Below are 22,647 nucleotides of genomic sequence, written 5' to 3'. Positions count from 1 at the left end.
TTATTATTATTTCAATCAATTTTTGAATATTTAAAATGCTCAGAGCCTTTTTTGTAAAAGTGTATAATCTCATTTGTATTTCTTGCTGTTGTAATGGCACAAGTAACTAGTAAAATTACTTTGAATGTATCAGAATCAATGCCAAAGAAAATCCTAAGTCACTTATTGTTCAGTGAACAGTGATCTTGAATACTAAATCTTAAACTGCAAAACCCTGACCCTCTGCAGCAATACATTGTTATTATCAAAAAAGCTTTCTCACCATGTCTTTTCCTTTGAATTAAATGATCACTATAACTAGTGCTTGTTGCAAAAACTATTAATAAAGTTTTAATTGCACTGTTTCTTGGATCACTTTTTTTTTACACAGTCCAATGCCAAGAGCAGTATTTTTTCATGTTTGATGACAAACACCTTGTAAAGTCCAAAATACTGTTATTATTTCTGTAAAACTGGCCTATCTTGAAAACCAATTGTTGTAGTGTTATAATATTACTGTATCTTCTTAAATACAGTAGTAGTGTGGATAGTGATCTCATATTTTAAGATCTGGCCTGTATTCCAATTTTACTTTTTTTTAATTAGTAATGTGACATGATTTCTGCTGCCATAAATGTTTTAAGTCACAAAATTTTTCTCTTTTTCTTCTCTTACTCTGTTTATTTTATTTACACAGATGACCTCTAGGAAATAAGCAAACAGACTTTTATCCTGGCAGTCGTGCTTTCCCTGCTCCCCCCAAAGTTCCATGTTTGGAAAATCATGAACCGCTGTCTAAACTAGAATGATTTCCAGCACACCTTCTCATGTTTTAAAGGTGGTTTAAAAAGTATAGGAGATAAGTTTGCCAAAAGAATCAGGTTCAACTAAGAAAATATGTACACTGCTTTGACTCAGTAAACTCATACTTGGTGTGGTTCATCTTCTTCATATTTACTTTTGCCCATATTAGAAAACAATTAGCTTACTAAACAAATTTGAGTATTTGGGATAAAAAAATCTACTTTGAGTCTCTCTCATTTGACTAAGAATTACATGATATTTGATAAGCTTGTTTAAAAATGGACATATCCAAATATTATTGTAAACATCCATTGATTTGTTTTACCTGCAATATAAGTATTTTACTTAGTTGGCTTACATAGTAGCTAATAATATTTGTTAATGTAATTTAACTGCTGTGAACCTTTACTGAACAAATATTGAAATTTATACAAGTCAAAGAAAGAGAATCTCTAATGACTTTTGTAAAAGCTTCCATTTAATGGTTAAGGAGAAAAGTTTATATGACATACCAGATGCAATTAACAGTAGATTTTACATTTAATAAAAAGAAAGAAGCATATGTATTTGCTTTATTCATTCCATCATAATTTGCATTAGAGCTGTGGGTGTTTAATGAGCAAATTCCAGCTAAAATGCTATATTGATTTTCTAAGTGAACTTTGTAATAGCTATCTACCTTACAAAAGCTCTCTGTTTACAATTGTTTTCTTTACTAAAAACTAAAAATGTTTTAGAATTGATGAGTTTAGCATAATGATTCTTTTAAAATAAAGAGCTCTTTTAGACTATGCAGGGGTTTTAGTTACAAGGAGAAAGATGTTAATAAATTCTTCCAAAACAAATAAAGTTTATACAACTGAATAGTAATGCTGTACTGTTATATACTACAGTATTTGCAAGCTTGGGAAAATAATCCTTTTTTCTTAATTCAGTTCTCTGGGATTTAAATATTTTGACTCTTCAATGCCATTATATATATATATATGAATTAGTAAATTGCACAATTAATTTTAGCTTAATACTAGACTACTCATACTTCATTTTTGTGTGTCATTTTCTTGCTTGAAATACGAGTTCTATAAGAATTTGTGTTTCTTCTTGGTCAGGCCTCAAGACAGAAAGGGTAGGGTTGGTTGGTTAGTATGCCACTAGAAGGTCCCCAAGGAAAACCTTGTAATGTCGACGAGAGCAGTTGGTGACAAAGTAGCTGGATCTGTTTTTCCTTTGGATCAGGTGCCAAGTCAGTGTGGCAATATGGAGTCAGTATTTTGCTGGATATGGCATACCTTGAATGGAACTTAGAAGCATGACTTGGTGTTACTCTCAATCCATCTTCACCTTGCATTTTTAAGAAGCATAGGGATGATAATCTGAATAATTTTTACTCTTTCTAATATGAAAGAATTTCATGTCACTCTTTCATAGACTCTACCTGGACAGCTTTTACAGCACGCGTTTTCCTAGATATGGCACAAAATGTTTTGCTTAGCTGCTGCATTGAGACCCAAATGTGTATGCATTTCACTTATTTCAAGAATGCTGTGGTCCTTACGGTCCTGAACTTCTACTTGTGACTCATCCATAGCTCAGTGTGAATGGTGAATGCTCAGACTACCTGCAGTCATGTGACTCTTATAATACTCCCTATAGTAGGAAAAAGGAATTAATAAAATATTAAATTAGAGTCAGAAATGTACAGGCATTGGGTAACAAAAACATCAAACCTAAATTCAGGCTTGGCTGGTAAAGAAATCAGGTGAGTTAGTCTTCTGTAGACCATTAAAATGAGTTAGAGGAGGTCTTTAAGTATTTTTTAAATAAGTAATTTCTTTTGGAAGTGTCAGTATTGCTATGTTGTATTAAAATGCCATGTATCTAAGTATCTTTTTTTTTTAAACTTTGACTACTGTGCAAGCATCTTACATGATTTTCTACATTTGCCCTAATCTGTTTTAATGTTAAACAATTGGCTTGCAATATTACCTTTAAGAAACAGAACCAAAAGCCAGACACTTGTAATTGATATAGAATGACTATAAATATTTTTTTAATGCAGGTGGTGGATCTGGTCACTGGGATATTTACATCAATGCTTTAATTTAGAGGACGGATATGAAAACAACAAGAGTTGCTCAATTTAAGTCACTTTTCATAGCTGATGGTCAAAAGACAGTGTTTTGTAATAGACTTCTGGGTGAGGGAAAGGTTCACTGTTCAAGGCAATCAGCTTCTGAGCTGCTATCAGGGGTGGTAGGATTTCAGATAAGCAGGATGCTTAAGTAACTTGAAAACTATCTTTTTCTGAATGTTTTCATACTGTTAAATGTACATCACTTTGGTTTAATGACAAATAAGCAATAATCTGTTTTTTAAAAGCCTGTATAGTCATTATTACCACTGGTTGTACTTACACAGAAAAGGAATTAGATATGTCAAAAGACAGTCACTCTAAGTGTACAGGTACATTCAAGATCCATTGCAGGAGTCAACAAATTGTGGGTTTTCGTGCTGAGATTAAGATGTTCTAAGGTCTGATAGAAGGGGTGCACTTTAAGAGGCCAGAAAGAAGTTAACTAAACTGGAAAATAATTAACCTCAGAATAGTAATAAGTGCCAAATCTTCAGTTATTTTAGACAACTTTCTATTCATTCAAGGATTTGTTTTCGTTATGAAAATTGCATAGTGTTTCCACTTGCAGCTTTATGGAAAGGGTTCTCTGTGACATGTGTCTGTCATGATGCTAGATAAACTGACATAATTTACTGGAAAAACTATAGCAAATAAATATATAAAGGTACTGATAGGTAATAATTACCATACCGAATCAAACTACTTGTGTATCCCAGATCCAGTCAGGACATAGCAGTTGCACTGTAGTTTACCCAGGTAGTCAGTGCTCTGGCACTGGTTTCCCTGCCATCACAGATCTCAGCAATCCAAGTGGAAGTCTGGTGCGCTGAAATGCGCAGCCTAGGTTATCTCATATGGTTTTTTCTTTTTCTTGCTGAGCCACCTACCTTGCAGATATCAGATGCATTCTCTGCAAGTGCTGCAAACTTATTGCTGGATACCAGCCAGTGCAAATCCAGTGTAACAGCTGCCTTACTCCTGTCTTAGTTTTTTAACTCCCTACCAAGCAGACTTTCTTGTTGCAAGCAGGGGAAATAGATCTTTAAGGAAAAAAGACACTATTCTTCTGGATAAAGGAGAATTTAATCATTGTTTGTTAATTTTGGCATACATTTCAAAATCTGTGCTTCTGATGCTGAATTTTTGTGGTTGTTGTTGGGACACAATTTGTTACAACTCTGGCCTGATGACTAGGCTTGTAGCTCCTCTGCAGACTTTTTGTAAGGGGAGGGACTGCACTTTCAGAAATTACGTTTAGCCTTTCCCTATCTGATTTTGTGTAATCTGCTGTTAGCCTGCAACCTTCTGCTAGCCCTGCAAAAAATGCTTCCTTACTCCTCAGTGACAGTCTTCTCCCCAGCTTGAGGGCAAGAGGATTCCTTTTTTCTTGGTACTGATAAAATGTATTTTGTGCCAGCAATATAGCTGCTACAAAAGTGTGCTGCTGTGTTTCTATTGTTTCATTCTGTGAAGAACAATATAATGTTTCATTATATATTTCACTATGAAGTTGTTGTGCAATAATGTACAGAGGTGAAATAAGAGTAAAATAACAAATAAAGGCAAAAAAGTTGATGTCAATTTAGGTGAGAATGGAGGGATAAAAGCTCTAGGCTTTTAGTAAAAGGGAGGAAGTAAAGAGGGAGGAAACCTTTCTTTGACATCTTAATGACTTAAGCAGTGGTTCAGAGAGGAGCAGAGAGTTCTGAAGGGAGTAAGGAAGCCCATCAACAATGGCTTAATACAGAAAGTTCTTGAGAAATAAATACCAAAATTTGAAAAATACTGTAGTGTGATGTTAGGAGACTGTAGCTGTACCCCAGTTTGACAGACTAGAAAGGACAAGGAGAATTCAGGAACCTACAGATCTCAATTGAGATTTTTGAGGTGCCAGTGAGAGGATATAGTCTTCTGTCTTGGAGTGACAGTGGTCTTACAGCATCCTGAAAGTCCCTAGACATTTTGAAATCATGGTTTTATGATGACTGTGAGGAGAGATTTGCAGTATTGCAGAGGGAAATGATGAAAGTATGAATAAAGATTTTAGTGGAGGCAGGGCCGAAGTAAGGATTCTGGCAGTGTGCCAGAAATGGTGTTAGACATATTGACAGGGGAGAGGCAGGGAGAAAATGTAAGCTCAGGATGAGGAATGACTTGAAGGTGTTAGTTTGCTCCCAAGGATAGACAGTAAATCTTAGTTTATTGGTACCTAATGCTCCAAGGTCCATGTATGCTGTAACAGATAATATAACAGTATATTACACAATAAAGTAAAGGCTTGGCAGAGAAGGAGAGATGCCAGCTGTGCCACTCTTGTGATACCAGAGACAGACTATAAAAATATTAGAATTTTTAATATCACTGTGCTACCCTGATAGGAAGCAGTAGGAGTTTTAATGCATGATTACTTTTAACTCTGTGTCCTAGAAGAAACTTGCTACTGTCTTACATGATTTGGAGCTTTAAGAATTACTTTACTGTTAAGCAAGTATTCAGAATGCCCAGCAAATCACTTTCTTCCTGTTAGATTTTAGAGGGGTGAATTTGAAAACACATAGCTTTATTTAATACCTTAAAGTCTTGATTTTAGCAATTAACAGCAATTTAGTGTTGTGTTTAAGAAGTAATATAGACCTTACGCAGAATAATCCAAGGTCATTGGAGAAGTGTTGATTTTAGGAGGTGGTGGCAAAGGCCAATGTAAGTGCATCTAATAGTGCTTTTCCTCGTCAAACTTATTTGTTGAACACACTTTTGCAGCCCTGGTGGAAGAAGTTTATTCTGCTCAACGGGAACGTGATGAGGCTGTCATGGCAAGGCTTAGGTTAGCCAATGAAGAGAGAGATGAAGCATTTCTACGAGTCCAGCGTTTAGAAGAGTCTCTGAAAGAGTAAGTATACATTTCCTGCCCCATGTAAAAAGGCTGTTGTGTCAGTCTGTGACAGTCATAAACTGCTCAACAGTGGTAATAGGAAAACTTAGCACATTATTATCTGTGCAATAAAATAGACTAGGGCTAGTCTTACTGTGTTATTGGTTAATTTGTTAGCCATCCTGTAAAACCATATTTTTCTCTGGAGACTGAGAGAAGGTGAATAATTTTGATCACAAAAATTAAAAATATAATCAAAAGCTTTGGTATTGATTTATTGAGGGAGAAATAAGATGAATGTGACATTTTATAGGGATCTTTTGACACAGAGTACCAGAACGTCAGTCAAAAGTTGCAACATATAGGAAATCAATCAAGCCTTTAAGCCTACTAGACATTTCTTTCAGCAAAATTTCTACTAAGGATATGGGTGACATATTAAAAATATATGGGTTTTTTTTCCTATGTTTAGTGTAGGAGCAGTTTGTAAGGTAATAAGGGTACAATTAATAGTTCATAGATTTTTATGTATACCAACAGAAACAGACAGTCTTATGTTAAACAGAACTAAGTCAGGAGGAAATTATAAAGAGTGGTTTCTTTCTCCCTTTGGGATATAGGCAGCTTTGTAGCTACAATTTGCCTCTCCATACAATCCTTGTCCATCTGAGTTGTGATCATTTTGGTTTATCATCTTTGTTAGTCCCCCAAAGGGTAGCTCCATAAAGGCTAGAGTGCCTGAGAAATTTCTCTTACTTTTCTCCCATGAGAAGTACAAAGCAAACAAGCTTTTCATGGGAGGAGACTGAATAGGTGCAGTTTTTAGTTAACTAAATGGCAGGCAATTATGTTTTAAATAATTGATTCTACTAAGAACACTTCTCTTTAGGGCAGAAAACCAGTCATCTTCTTTTGGGTTTTTTTTATAGTTAGGGTCAGAGAGTATTACCTAAATTAATTTCAATAATCTGCACGTAGTATGTCCACCATTATTTTGTAGAATTTACAGATTACTAGAGTTTGTCACAGCCTCACTATTTGTCACAAGTATGACTCAGCAGCAAGATTAGGAGATTGCATACCCACAAGAATTAGTGCATGATTTGTTAAATATCTCTATGGAGCCCATTATATGTGCATATGCATCTGAAATCTTGCCTTAAACAGCAATCTCTGAGAAAATCGTAGATGTACTTTAAATTCCCATAAGATACATCATAACTGTGAGCCTTACTTGAGTCTCCAATTTCTTCTGCCAGTCTTCCAATCTTATATGTTCCAGGAGTAAAGAAAGTTTTGTATGGCTCTAAACATCACATGATCCTTTATATAAATAGTTAGCATAAACTCAAGATCTTTGATCTTAAAGCACTCAAGTACTGCAGAAAATTAATTATTCTGGTCAACAAACCTAGTTAATGACTTTTGGGGTTCTGGCATATTGCTGCTTTTTCTGCAGTGGAATCCATAGACATATGGGTGGCAGTTCTTGAAATGCATGAATCGCTCAGAACACGTTCACTTGTTTTCCCTTCAACCACTTCTGTCTGCTTCATTAATGTTCTGGAAAACTGACTTAGTTCTAAGCAGAAATATGAGAAAAGAGAAGAAACTGTTTCTCAGAGAACATGTGTAGTACCTTCCTCAAAAAGATGTAATTGCCGAAAGCACTGGATACACTGGAAATGCCGAAATAGTACTTGTTCCCAGGAGAGTCAGTAACTCCCTTGACTGATAGTTTGGAGCCAAGCTATTACACTTTATTGCTATCATTTAGAGAAGAGCAATTGTATTGGCTGTCATCCACTTGGGTGTTCTTTCTGATGCTTTATATGGAGGTCTGATACCCTGATGCCATTCACAGTCTCAGAACTGGCATAGGAGATTTCCCTGTGGAGAACACCAACTTTCTTTTCTAACCACCACCCTTGATATTTTCTTCCTTCCTTGTGGTGGTTGTTCAAAAGGTCAAGTTCTCTGTCTCAGATGTGGAGCACATAGAGGTTTGGGGTTTTTATAAAGAACATTGCCTATTTGTGCCACACTCATCAAGTTTTAGAGCAGAGGTCACTCTTTCCATCTGCTTTGGACTTATTCCAATCAGAGTACTTTACAAGAGGGCAATACTGAACAGCCTGCCAACCTTTATCAAATGCTTTAATGCTTTCTTTAAATTAGCAGTTGGAGCAGTTCTATTGTCATTATTTAACTGTAACAACCAAAATTCTTTCAGCCCTGTTGGCCCTAGGGGTTATGTTATCAGAATGTGTTTAGAAATGGGGGAGGAGGAATCCTTGGTTACTGCTGTTTAAAATCATGAGTTTTTCATTCATTGTCTATGCACAGCACAGGGAGACTTAGCAGGGCAAATACACAGTTCCGGATGCTACTTTTTAAAAAATACTGTCGCCTAAGGAGGTGTCTGTATGCCTGTAGACAGATCCTTTGTGGCAGTAATATGCTGAAGGTATGCCTATGGCAGAAGTTCATGTTCTTTTTCCCACTCCCATTTCTCCCTAAGGTGTCTTGCTTACCCAGCCTGTTGGTTGGCTGGGTGATTTTGTTGACCTGCACTTTTAGCAGTGTAGAGGTCCTCTGGAGAAGCTGGGTCAGTCCTGCCAATTTACTTTGACAAATACCGTTCTTTTCATTGTGAATACAAACTAGCTGGAGATCCATTTTTGAGTCCCACATGAAGGGGCACTTAGAACAATGTAAAAGCCTAAAGCAGGAACTCTAGAAGGATCCAGTTCTGATAATTTATTATAATAATATAATAATTAATATTATTATGTTTGTTATTTTATTATTTGTGTTACTTTATGAATACAAGTCAAACCCAGCAAAGGTTAGCTTTTACTTTATTTTGTTTAGTTCTGGTTCTGACTGAATATGTTGGAGTGGTTATTGTTTGTGAATGCCATATAAATATACCAGCTGTTACACACTGAGAGTGTATTCTGAAATATTTCTTTTTTGTTTAAAAGTTTATTTCTATACTGGTTGATTTAATATGCCTTATGTACTGTTATCTGCTAAACTAATGGAAAATGTGGTAGTGTACTGTCAAGTGTTCTATGATGTTTGCTAGCTAAAATAATGGCTTTGGAGCAGCACCTGTCACAGCACTGTTTAGGAGTGTGCCTGTTTAGGAGATGTTTAATGGTACTGTATCTGTCTTAAAATATCATAGGCTACTTTTAGTAGAAGTCACCATTAAGTAAGTAGCAATGGAGTGGTAAGGTAACTTTAATATGTTCATTTTTCCAGAAAAGAGATCTCTGTCCATTTAACTAACCTTAGGTAAAATAAAATGTGTACTATCCCATTTATTAGATTTTTGTGCTATCACTTACTGCTTTTGCACAGCCAGTTTTCAATGCTGTATGACTAAATTCCTCGTATCATCTTTGTATTTGACAGGTCAATATATGTTCTGTTGAAATAGAAAGGGAGGAAAGTGCAGGCGGGTTTGTTCCGGAATTAAATAAGGGCCTTGCAGAGAATTGGCTTAGCTTCCTATTTTATGCAAGATATAAAATCAAAATATTTTTAAAGTAACTTCAACTGCTTTGGGATTTTTCCCTCATTTTGGATGAAAGAGGTGGGAAAATAATTACTTAAAAATGAAAAAAACCCCTATCAACTAAAGTCATGTTCTGTTTCATTTGGGGTACAGTAAAAACAAAAAAAAAATACATCAGGTAAAAGTTGTAAGCCCAGAAATAAATAAAATAAAAGCATCAGTCATTTCTATCACGGGGGAACTTTTTTCATCTAAGCACATATGAACAATTGATCCTTGTAGTCATATATAGCAGTAAACATTAATAACTTAACAGTCTGAAGTCAGTGCTGAAGATATGGAGCATTATTGAAAGATGGAGTCGAGCAGGTGGCACTTTAATATGTTCAGTGTCATGGTTGACTCTAAAGACTAGTAGAATGAAATTACTTGAGGTTCTAAAGATTTAAAAAGCGAACTCATTTTGCTGCACTAAGGAAATGCTACTGATCAGGCTTTCTGTGTCCCTTTTTTCTAGGCTAGAAAATATTAACCCTGAAGAAAATGACATGGTAAGCCATTCTCTGAGGAGATTTCTTGATGTCAGTCTTATATCTTAGAGGCTTAAGTTCAATTGAGTGGGTTTCAAGAACTAAGATGTGGGAAAAAGAAGAATTGACACACTAATAATGTACATCTTTGCTGCAATATGAAAATTCAATAACTTCACTCAGTCAATTTACAATTCACATGTGCCTATTAATTAAAACCCTATATTAAATAAAATATATTAAAACTTCATGTCTGACTAACATATAATGCTGTTGGTAGACATTACAGGAATTACTGAACAGAATAAACAATGCAGACACAGGGATAGATATACTGAAGAATGGAGCTATAATTCTGAACCGAATACACAGGACCAAAGAACGTAAAAAGAAAATAATAGCTGAGGAAATGAATGCAGTAATAGAACAACGGGATGCTGCTTTATCTCAAGTAAGTCCGTACAAGTATATAATCACTCAGTAGCAAATTTCTTTTTTTCTTTTTTTTTCTTTTTGGTTTTTGGGAGGTTTTTGGGTTTTTTGTTTTACTTTTGGGGAAGAAAATTATTTCATATACTTTTCTCTGTTGAGAATCTCAGAGGAGAGCCCCTGTAGTAAATGTCTGATTAGTGATCAACTTTTTTTTCATGGTAGTAGTGCCCATTAAAATGGCATCACTGTTTTTCACGAGAAAAGTTATGTTTGTATTGTTTGTGCTTCTTTACTATCTGTCTTCTTTCTAAAACAAAACAGTTTTCAGTGAGTTGACCAATCTGAAAATCTATTAAGGGCTTAGTTTTGGGGTATGCTGTATTGGTAAAATGCATTGGATGACGGTTAACTGGGACTGAAGGATTTATAAAGGGTTATAAGTAGCAAAAATATTCATTAAAGGAAGGCAACAGTACCACATGCAACAGTGCAAGCAATTCCTCCCTTTGTTGCTTTACATCCAGGAGATAAAAATCAGCATGTGGTCCTTCACTCTCAAAGTCTTACCCATCTACTACGGGACTTGAAAGAATCTGGGTTCTTTTTTCTACTCAGATCACTCATTGCCTGCAATTTCCTATTTTGACAGAACAGTTCATTCTCTTCACCATAAAGAGTAAAGAAAATGAAAGAAGAATCCTTGCTTTTCTCATCTCATGGATGAGTTTTTCTGTTGGTTTTTTTGGCTTGAGTTTGGTTTTTTACCCACCATTTTTTTAACAGAATTTTAACTCAATAGGAATAAGTTGTAGGGAGGAACAATCCAAGTAGGGAGTGTATCTCCTGAGAAAAGATCTTAGGCTGGATGAAGTTCCTTATGGATTTATGCCAGGCAAGAAATTTCATCTGACTCTTCTAATATTGAAAATTTTGCTTTTTAATGTAAGTAACCAAAGTTGGCCCACATCTAGCTAATTTCTACTAGATTTAAAGTCAGGTTGTGGTCTTTAATGATACCAATAATGTTAATTGAATTTATGTTCTACTGAGAAGTTTTCTGATAAAAGTGCCTCCTCTACATACACTGTAATTTTCACACTTTTTTTCAGTCATTGTCTTTGCATTCTTTACTACTTTAACCTTGAAAGCTCCATCTGCCTGGTGCTTAAAATATTTTGTGTGTCTGTCAAGTATGTATTGCAAAAAATTTTAATGTATTAATGGTGGTATTTTACTTTCTCAGTCTACTTTTTTCCTTTTATATTCCCAGCACAGCTACTGGGAAACATCCAATAACCCTTCCAAAAGTTTATGTTCTTTCTTCTTTGCACAGGGCATTTGAAAAGTGAGCAGCTTGTAAGAGGAAAGCTTTCAGCAAAAGAGAAGAATCTCTTGATATTTTTATTTTCATTTTTTCAGTTTTTGATTCTTTGTTGAAGTGGACTTTCAGGCATACTTGGACCATAAAACTATGAATGTCAGAAGAATATCATTGTCAGGCATTTTAATACACATTTTGATTTAATTTATTTTAAGCTGACTGTTTAAGGAGTAATATTTTCCAAGTAATCAGCTTGAAAATTAATAAAGATAATTGTTTTAGATAGTAATGGCTCAAGTGTCACCACTAACAAAGCCACTTTAGGTGACACTTTAGGCATGTCAGCAAAAATCACAGGTAATGTTAAGTAGATACTGCAGATGAAAAAATAAATTAATGATTTATAAATCCTCAACAAATGAAAATTTAAATATTTGACTTTAAGCTGTAGTATTGTAATAATGCTAGCAATTTATACCACCATTGTTTTAAATTAATTGTTATTAATAGAACTATTCATCATGTGTTTTCAAATATGTGATGCTTTTACAGCTGTTACTGTTGAATCTAGAAAATAGGTCCTTGGAATTGCAGCTACCTTTTCAACCTGTGTTTCTCACTTCATGATTCCTTGGGAATTTGTACCATACTTGAATTATTAGTAGTCTTTTGTTAACATTGCAATAGCAGTAGTTATTACAGTGCTAACAGCAAGAACAATAGGAGAGGGATTCTGCATTAGACCACTAAGGGACTAGATATAATTCAGGGGATGTATATGCTTAGCATAACAAATGCAAATTATTGGAAGTTAGATCTGGGGTTGCCTCAGGCATTCGTAACATCTGCAAGTTAAAATCTTTTTCTTTTTGTGGAAGTGGCATCAAATACAAAAGGGGGAATTGAGAGCAGGTTGAGAAGAAGCAGAAATAGAGTAAACTATTAGCAGGCTGTGGCTATCCTCTGGAAAACGCATTTGTAAAGTTCAGAGGTCACTGGGCAATGGAGGTTGAATGTTTAATGACACACCGTGTTTTTCTGTTCATGGTTGCTGTTGTGTGGTGCTGGAGACAGCAATGTCATTTGAGTGACCACCATAGCTGGTTCCATGTGATGGAGAGCTACCGATGCAGTAGCAAGCATTTGGACTGACTGTGTTTGATGAAGCTGCACCTGTTACTTTTCACTGTGATTTTCTTCGCAATAGCCCGGCATTTGACAATTGAGCACAACGAACATGAGTAGTGTCTAGCTTTCGGGGGTTAACTTACAGGATTTCTGATTTGTCCTAGAAAGAAACAATAATGTGAAAGCCTTCACAGCTCAAACACATTGTTTTGATTTCAAGTGAGGAATATGTTACATTTCTAGAGAATGGACATTCTATAAACTATGCATTTCCTATGACCAGGTAAATAGAGATTACTTCCAACTAGTCTTTTAAATTCAGTTTTATAATGCTTTTTCTGGTAGCTACTGAGTAGCTACTACTGAGCTGCATTTAACTGGACTGCAGTTGCAACATACTTGATGATTAGCTAGTTGTGATTCTTCTATTTGAATTTTACTTGAATAATTCTTTTAGTCTTAAAAAAATGAAGAGCACTGTCCATGTCTTGGAAAGGCCATGAAAATGTTTTTTCTAGCTGTAACACCCAAGAACCTCTGCATATTTTTTGAGGTTTCCAACGTGAACATTGCTTCTTACTAGGAAGCAGATTGAGGCACTTCTGTCACTGTATTGAGCTGTGCAAGTGTATGTAATCTTAGATCTTTCGCTAGATTGCTGAGCAAATATGCAAACTACTTTTTGTATCTGTGAAAACAAATGAAATGGTATAAACTCAAATATTTGATACTACTTTTAGTATGTATTTTCAAGTGAATAATAAACAAACAACTAAAGCATGGCTAAACATTGACATCCATCTTCTGTATCAACCCCCTTGAAAAAAACAAACTCAACAGTTTGGTTGTATTTGCTAAGATATGTTTGTTAGTGAACAGATATTGTGTGATACTGAGGATCTTCGGTGTGTTTTATGACTGATCCTCTGAAAGAAATAAAACATCATTTTCTTGTCTGTAACGTTCAGTTTTGTCTTAACCCATTCAAGGAAAAAACTTATTTGTCCAGTTGATCATAATAAAGTTTTCCCTTTCTTCAGAAATCTTTTCTTGCTTGAGTAATCCAGTTAGTGGCAGGCATTTAGTAGAGATTCCATATGGCATAGTCACATTGTGTGATCTTCATAAAATACTCTAAAGAAGTGGTTTCCAGCAGGAGGCAATACAGTACAATGTCTCAGCCACCTATTAGCCACATCACACCTTATGGACAGGAATGTTAATATCATTACAGGGTTGGCAGCTGAAGACTTGACTAAGACATTACAATTACTTTTCTTCTGGTTTAGACAAGAAAGGGGACTTTTTAATTGGTACAGCTTGAAGGAAGTGATTTTTTAAAGCTCGTTAAGAGATTAGGAGATTGTGTGTTTGATATGTTTCCAGTCCTAACTAATTCTGTAAATGTGGGAGTTTTAAAATTGGTAACAGGTCAGTTCTATACAGAGTTTTAAATATTAAAGATATATAATTTGCTGTTAAGGAATAGCAGTGGTTTCATGGCTGGCAAAGTATCATCTCTTGTACACTGATCTTGAAGCAATAACATAACTGGCAGGCAAACCTGGTTTTACAGCTTTGAATAGTTTGACCACATCCTGCTGTGCAGGAACATGCTTATGACTGTTCATGTAAAAAATTGGCAGGCACCCAGTTGCTCATCTGAAGCAAGTGAAAGAATCCTTCTCTATTTTGAGGCGCTGTTTGGCAGCAGGCAGCACTTTATTGTCACTGAAAACAATGATGAGATGCACTATGCTTGACTTCCCATCATTATCAGTTTCGCTAATTAGTAATAACTGATAAATATCTGCACTTACAACTAGTCAGCTTCTTGCTAGCTTTTTTCTTGGTTTTGTTCTGCTAAAGCAATTTTCCTCCTTTTACACCAAGCAGTGTGTAGAGGTCTGTGTTACCTGTGATTCACAGAGCATTAAGGCATTCTCAGCACACATGAGTGAACAGGTCTTACTGAGGTAGTAAACCCAAGAGGTGTATGAAATGTAAAAACAAGAAATGTAAATGAAAACAAATATTTACAGATCTTGGACTCTTAGTTGGGGAATACTCGAGTGACAGGTTACAATGCCTCATGACTCTTGGGACAGAGGTGATCCCTTTGCATGCCAAAACATAGTTTGGGGTGTTATTTTTTGTACTTTTACTTAGCAGTTTGGTTTTATACTGTGTTTTGGTACCCTTTGGCACTTCTTGACACTTGATGCTAATCAAGTTCTTGGCTGGCAGGAGCACATCTGATGATATCCTCCTACCTGCTCTGTCAAGATGCTTACTCTACTTTTCCCTTTGCCGCTGCTATTTGGGAACAGGAAAAGAAGAGGTAGGATGCTGTATTCACACTTCTTTATGAACCAGGCAGCTGCCATTGGGTACTGATGATTTTGGTCATGGGCTTATTTCAGGAGGAAAGTGAAAGTAAGGGGGATGTTTATTGTACTTTGAGGATCCAAAAACCTTGCTCATTCACTCACTTTGGGAAGGCAGCAGCAAGTTGCTGTTGTTCTCATTTGCATCCTTTTCTCTGAGAGATAGCTGATGAATGGGCATGGGGAAATTCCTTGCCAGCAGGATGGTTAAACAGAGAGAGGACGCCTATCTCCAGGATACCCCTTTTGCCCTGTGAATTTAGTCCAAGTCCTGACAGAAAGCAACAGAGATATGCAGTAAGATATAGAGTAGATTAAAAAAGAAAAATAATTTGAGATTTAACATTAAAAATTGCACAGTGAGTGCAGGGAGTAAAGAAAGAGGGGCTGATGAAATAGTTGTCAGTTTTATTGGGATTCACTGAGTGGATTTTATTTGGATTACCTAGTGGCCTCAGGTAAAGCTCACAGATGTCTCTTCTTTGGAGGTAAGACTGAGTAAAAAGGATCCTGAAGGGAGATCACAAAAAGTGAAGTTATACGAGCAGTGGTTGTGATTAGCAGTGTTAGTCTGTTTAATTGCATTGCACTGCAACAGTGCTTTAAAATAACACATTTCATTTCCTCTGTACCTAAATAAAGATAATCCTTTGAATGTTTGACTAAATCCATGTTTTAGGAAGTCCATGTTATACAGAACACAGTCAAATCCATGTTTTCTTTGCTCCTTCTCAGAAGAAAAAGTGAATCTCACCAAGTGCCAGACTGAGTCCATGGTTGCTGTATTTGGGACACGTGGAGTAAAATTATTGTGAATGATGCTGAAGAGCATCAAGAATCTTTTGCATCTCAGAAAAGGGCAGGTTCTTCACTACTTGGCTACTTACTTTTTCTAAAAACAAATCCAGTTTGAAAATATATAATAATTCTTTACTTTCTAAGATGATTAGGTGTGCTCTGACTCTCTACCTTGGATATATTTGTTCTGGCTTTAGCATGAATATTTTCCAGGAGAATATTCAGTTAAATATTTGGCTGCATTTAGAAGACCATGAAGTATTTTTTTTTTCTGAAGTAGGAGCTTTAGTCCACTGGAGACTTAAATAGAGAGGAAACTGGCCAAACAGAATCCTCTTGGTTTCTTACATTGGGTTTTCTGATTTTTGTAGAATGTTCCCCCAAATCATAACACCTGTTTAATCTTTTGCCATAGTATTCTGTTTAATTTGATAAGGGTATGTGATTCACAGTTTTCAAAGCATTAAGAAATCTGAGGAGTGGTGAGATGTTCAAACAGGATAGTAAGAGAAGGTTTAGGGACACTACAAATCCATGTTTGTAGTGTCAGTTTGTCTCTCACAGTGATGTAGCAGAGGTTGTGATTTCTCTGTAGGCAGGTATTTGTTAACAGAGCATGAAACTCCTTGGTTTCACTGGAGTTGGAATTTCACTACTGAAAGCAAGTATTTTGCAGTTATTCCTGAGTTTAGACTTTAGTGAGGCTTTGGTTGCATTAGGTCTTGTATTTTTTGAGTTAATACTTCATGCAGCTTGAAGTGCCAGTCAGACGGTAGGTCATTAGTGGAGGGAGAGAAGGATCTGAAGGAAATTACCCTTAGGAGCTCTTATACTGAACTTTTGTATTTAGTCCATGAATGGTAGGTGTGAGTAAATATGTAAATGTTAATGCAGTGTTTCCTTGAAGAGACGGGCTATGCTTTTCTTTTTTTTTGAGCTTTAGAAGCAAAATTTTAATTGATACTGCATTTCTTCTTTTTGCTGCTGTAAGGTTTTGACTGAATGATGCCCGGAGACACATCATTGTTTGCATTGTTAAATCACCTGTTGTTCCTCTGCAAACAGTGTGTAGTGCAGAATTCAGAAAATACTTGTCTGCATAGTATTTGAGGGCATGATCAAGCTTGATATCTTTAATTGTAAACTTTAATGAATTTCCAGTTGAACATTCATCCTCTCTTCAATATCTAGAAGCTACTCACCCCTTTGAAAATGGTAATAAATTTGCATGCAAGCTTGTTCCATTAGTTGCTGTTTGACTCATCTATCATGGTGCTAAGCTTTATATTCACACAGCTTAGACTTTCAAGCCAATTTCTGGAATTAATTTAAATATTTAATGTCAAAACCCTGGGACGAAAGAGAGGAAAAATGTATTTTGTATGCTTATTGATCTCCTGTTTCAGTAGCAGCAACCCATAGAGGAAACTTCCAATGTGAATAAAAGCAGAATTCAAACAGTATTCCCTCTGAAGAGTATTACTGTGCATGCAATAAGGTTTATAGGTACCAAAACTCTTGTAGAGGTACCTTAAGTAAGTTTTCCATGGTACTTAACACTTTACAGCTTCAAGTTAGGTGCTGAGTGTTGAATCCAGTTTCACTTTGGTTACTTGTTGGATAAAATGTTGGATTTTCTTAAAAATTGGGAAAAAAAAAGAAGTTGTGTGCTTTGTATGAAAAGCTGGTTTCCTTAGTCAACTTTCTAAGGAAACTATGCAAAATTACTTTGTTATTTTGGATACGTAGATGAGTCTGCATAAGAATTCTTTTTATAATGAACAAAGAAGATTTTTTTTTGTTTCATTTTTATCATTAATCTGGAGTCTGAAAAGGCTAATATGCCTGGCCTGCATGTTCACTTGCTTTTCCTCACTTGGTCCTTCAATGTTCACAGGTTGCAACTTTGTGTTTTATTTTGCCTGTATTAGCAAGTAGTGTGAACAAATAGTGGTGGATCTGGAGTATGAAGTAGTTCTCAGCATCTGACATCCACATTAACCCCTTTCCAGAATGGGGAGAGGGGCATTTCTTTGGTTTGGGGTGTTTTGTTTGTCTGGGGTTTTTTTTGTCAGGCTACTTATAGTCAAGTCCTATGGATGGAATACCATTTGTGTCAGAATGCAGTAGGTGCATTCCTGGAGTGCATCTTTGAGTTTGATTAAATCAAAAAAGAAATCCGATTTGTTTTCTCAGATAGCACTCCATGGTGCAGAACAAAGCATACTAAGTAGAGAAAGTGCAAAGTAGCATGCAAATTGGGTATTACATGAAATTAAGGATAAAAATGAGATGATTTTAAGAAAGAAAATGAGATTTATTTAAATAAATAGGGAAGTAAAAGCTATCAATATTCTTGGAGAAAGTACTCTAATATGTTTGTATTCAGACTTTTTCCTTTGAAAATTATTAGACTATTTTATACGCAGACTTTTCTGGTGATTGTTTTTGTCCTGTCGTCAAGATGTAAATGAATTTGGTTCCTTCAAGGAGAAATAGGTTTCAAACTAGTACCATAATTTGCAAATAAAATGATACACAGAACGTAAAGTTTGGATTTAATTGTGCGGTGGAGATATCATGAAGAATAGCAGGCAAACTATATTGCTGATCATGCCACTTCTACAACATCAGTAATTGACTAAGAGTATTGTGGGACATGGAGCTAAGAAGAATGAATAGAGCTACTTTTTGTTGACTTAATTTATTTTTATTTCCAGAGTCCCTGAGGTGAAATATTGACTCTCTTCCAGCATTGCAATACCCTCCACAGTCATCCTTGTGATTCAGCATGTGTGCTAAGCTGTAAAGAGAGGAGATGAGTAAGGAAGCTAAGGTCTAGCAATAACAGAGGATGTAAGGAAAAATTACTGTGATGATGATAAGCTGATTATTCATTTTCAACAGAATTGTAAATGATTGTGGCTGGAATGTGGGACTTAAAAATGTTAGTTCCATTTCTTTCTAGATTTTTAACTGTTTTTAAATGATCAGGTAATTACCAAAATGAAAATTTTCCCTCTTGCTTTGGTCTGAATATTGTGACTTTTTTTTTGGTTAAGCTTTTTTTGAAGCTGTTAATCAATTTTTCCAAGTCCTTAGGCTTGATGAAATATTCTGGTTTAAAGTATGTAGTGCTCCTGACAAAAAAAAGGGACAAGAAAATCTATCAATATTCTCTTTATGAAAGGGAGATTTCACAGTAGCATTAACTTATCTTTGTCTGGTTCACCAAGTATGCCTACATTTGTTTGTTGTATGGCTTTACTGTTTCGTGCTTCAGATTGTGAGTATCTAGGATTTAGCCTCTTTTCCATGTTCTGTTTATTCACTGTTAATTATTTTTCAAGCTGAGTTGCTTGAGAACAAGAAAAATTTAGCTTCCATTACCCTCTATTGCAAATGAAGGACAGGCTTTCCTATTGCATATAGTCTGCATGTGATTGTAAGATGCTGTTGTCAGAGAACTTTTTAAGGCTTGCTGATGTTAATGCTTTGTTGTCATTCTTTTCAGCTGTGTTTTTGATTTATTCTTGAATATACAGCACAAAATATCATTCTTCTTTATCGTTTACTTTTGTATTGAAAATACTTTTTAAATTACACAATTCAAATACATAGAAATACTTAAAGGCTCTTAAGAAGCTGTGACCATGTAAAAAGTATAATACTTGTAGTTATAACAAAAGAAAAGTTGCAGATGAAGAACAGTATTAAATCATACAAGTATGACAACTTTTTTCAGTTCTGGAGTTGTTATCAGAAATACAGAATAGAAGTGGCTAACTACACAGTATTTAATTGGTGTAAAATACTGATGCAGTAAGACTTATGAATGTATGCTTTATATTGTTAATAACAGAATTTGAGAGAGAGGAATTTTAACATTACTTAATTAATTACTAGCTATAAACATGTAAATCTATTAACTAAAGTCGTGCAACAGTTATTGGTCATCTTTCAGTTATGCTGAGTTGCTTATTTCTTAGTTAGCTGTAACGTCCTTCTCTGCTTTCTGCAAAAGTAGTACCAAAGATTAGAGAAACCCCAAAAATCAGAGTAGAGCTCTCTATCAAATAATGGCTATGAACACTTTGCTCCTAGTTGTCTCTTGAGATGACTTTTCACCAATAGGTAAGATTTCTTTCAAGTCTTGTTATTATCATGATGAGAAATTTCTTATTTCAGATCCCAGCAGTCTCAGGAAACAATAGTTTCCACTCTCTTTTTCCTGAAAGTGCTCCGCTGTGTTGTGTTCAGCAGGGGAGTGAACATTAGGCCTCTCTGTGACTTTAATTCCTTCATCTTTAAGACAAAGTTTTTCTTTCCTAATCTACAAGCATTTTTTCAGCCTTATTGCTTGGGGTCCCATTCACAATCAAAATGTTAGGACTTAAATTGAATCTCAGCCTGAAAAACAAGTCTTGAAAGAGTCGCTGTGAAAAGGAGAGCCAGTGCCAGCCTCCAGGAAGACACAGCAAAATTATTGTTAATACCTTATGCTAAATAGTCACGTCAGCTGGCGTTCTACTGTAGGGCCAGCCAGCAGCTGTGTCTCTCCTTACATGTTCTCCTTATGTCATGTACAGTGTCTTCTATGGTATTCAGACTCTTCTCAGCAGTAGTCATGCATTTTACCCATTTTGTTTGTTTTGGCAGGCAGGCCTATCAGTTTGCTTTCAGAAGTTGTCATAACATTCTTCTATCTTTGTGTTTTTCTTAATTTTTTTCCCCCTTAGGGTGTCCTATTCCACGAAGAATGGAATTGCCAGGATGAGAGCAGTGTTGGTAATTACACATGTCAAAGGCAGCTGATTTTAGGTTTAAGCATTTCTGCTTTTCAGTAACATATCTGAAAGCTTTTAGGTGACTGTTATTCAAAGCTGCAGGATCAGCCCACTTAAGAAGGGTGCATCTATTTGGGTGTTACATCCATGTCTGTAAAACACCTCAATGAAGCTAAAGCTAAATTTTCTTACAGAGATAGAATCTTCAGATTGAACCTCTGTTTAATATTTGCAAAGTCTTATTCATGTACCAAAATCATACATTCAGGCATTTCTCTCTGTTACCAAAGCTGAGCAATACATAATTTCTAAATGTATGGGTTTGTTCTAGTTTTGCAGAGCTTTGGTTTATTTTCTTGAATCTTTCTTTGTGGGATGCTTTTGTATTCTATGTATGATTTATTTAAGGTTTGTGCAACGCTGATTAATTTCTTGATTTTTTTAAATTACTTTCATTCCACTTTTTCATTCCACAAATTGGAAAAGGTGTCTGAAATATAATTTTATATATTTCCTGTTACCTAGCTATATTTGCTGTTACTTTCTCTGTATTGATGAGACAGAAACTGTTTCCACAATAACATCTGAAGATTTGTAATCAGTTGCTTCATTTTCACCCTTATGCTTAGACAGTTAAAACACTGATATTAATATTGCTTTCAGATACTTCTGGATTGAAGTTTCCTGGAAAAAGAGCAAATACTACAGGTTCAGATCATTTATTCAAAAAGTGTCTATTGTCCCTGGTGTATCTGGAGAGGTTTGTGCTTTCACCTACCTAGCTGGTGTTTTAGTTTGTAATAATCTCTAGTTTAAAGTAGCTTTTATTACATGTTAAACAAATTTTGTATGGACATATTATACACCAGAAAATATTCAAGAACTGCCACTTAGGCAACCAATGGCTCAACTGAGAGGACAAAATTTATCAGGACAAATGGACAGTATGTACTACAAGGTACACCTGCAATAACATGTTTACAATATCAGAATAAAAATATTTTAAACCTCTGCTATCTATACAGTGATCTGTGATTCTCTTTTCTTGAAAAAGGTGATGATATTTAAGGATGGACCAGAAGTATTCCTGTCCTTTTGTGCAGTAAATGCCAACTTAACGTTTCAGCAATAGCCTTGTTTGCATATGGATTTTACAAAAATCCATTGAAGATTATTTGAAAACCAGCTCATTAGAATGACAGATTGCTTACCAAATTTTGTTTTCTTGTCAACTAATATTGGTTACATTCAATTAAACAAGGTTGTACTTTCTAAAAACATAATCTCTGTCAGCAGCTGAGTGCCTTGCTTATATCTGCAGATCAGATTCCTAATTTCTAAATCTAGTTGGAAGATTAGGCTGTTTCTAAAATTTCTCCTTTTCATACAGCTTTCACATTTTCACTACCTCTATTCTGCTATACATATTGTTCAAGTACCAACGCTGCAGATTATTAAGTGGGGGTGAGAGAAAGGCTTTAAACAAGAGCAATTGTCAGCTTTCTGTCATGGTGTGTTGTCAGATGTTTGACAAGCTGTCTCTTGGCCACAGGCCATCTGGTTGTAATGGAGCTGACTACTCTTCTGAAGAGCCAGCAAAACATGTGGCCACACGAAGCAACAGCTCCATGTCATTTGGTCAAGTCAATAAAGCAAAGGTTTGGGGTGTAGTAATCCCAGTTCTGACATGGTCTTGTTAGTTGATTAAGATTCTTAAACTTTCTGTGCTAATTTGTCATCCCACAAAACCAGAAAGTACTACTTACTAACTTGACTTGAGTGTTGGAAAAATTGATTAGTCAGTGTTTACGAAAAGTTATAATTAATTATGAGTATGATTAAAGAAGAGTTATTGAGAGGAATCATGTAATAAAGAGAATATATATGGGGGGAAAAAGTGAAGTAAAAATGTAGACAAAAATGAAGTGGTGTAGTGGAGTGAACCTTAC

The 22,647-nt window shown here is 35.5% G+C and overlaps 1 protein-coding gene across 5 annotated transcripts in view; it reads left to right on the top strand.

Annotated features, from left to right (window-relative positions):
• Positions 1-22,647, top strand: part of MIPOL1 (mirror-image polydactyly 1) — a 189,875-nt gene that overhangs the window by 59,722 nt on the left and 107,506 nt on the right. For all 5 annotated transcript variants that reach the window (XM_032112210.1, XM_032112213.1, XM_032112211.1 and 2 more), the window contains 3 exons: positions 5,678-5,807; positions 9,833-9,866; positions 10,126-10,296. In XM_032112210.1, coding sequence (XP_031968101.1) covers positions 5,678-5,807; positions 9,833-9,866; positions 10,126-10,296 — 335 coding nt within the window. The remainder of the gene's footprint in view (positions 1-5,677; positions 5,808-9,832; positions 9,867-10,125; positions 10,297-22,647) is intronic.

The sequence above is a fragment of the Corvus moneduloides genome, chromosome 6 (assembly GCF_009650955.1).
Source record: "Corvus moneduloides isolate bCorMon1 chromosome 6, bCorMon1.pri, whole genome shotgun sequence".
Lineage (NCBI taxonomy): Eukaryota > Metazoa > Chordata > Aves > Passeriformes > Corvidae > Corvus > Corvus moneduloides.
The sequence above is the reverse complement of the archived record's forward strand: the minus strand, read 5'-3'. Positions and strand labels throughout refer to the sequence as shown.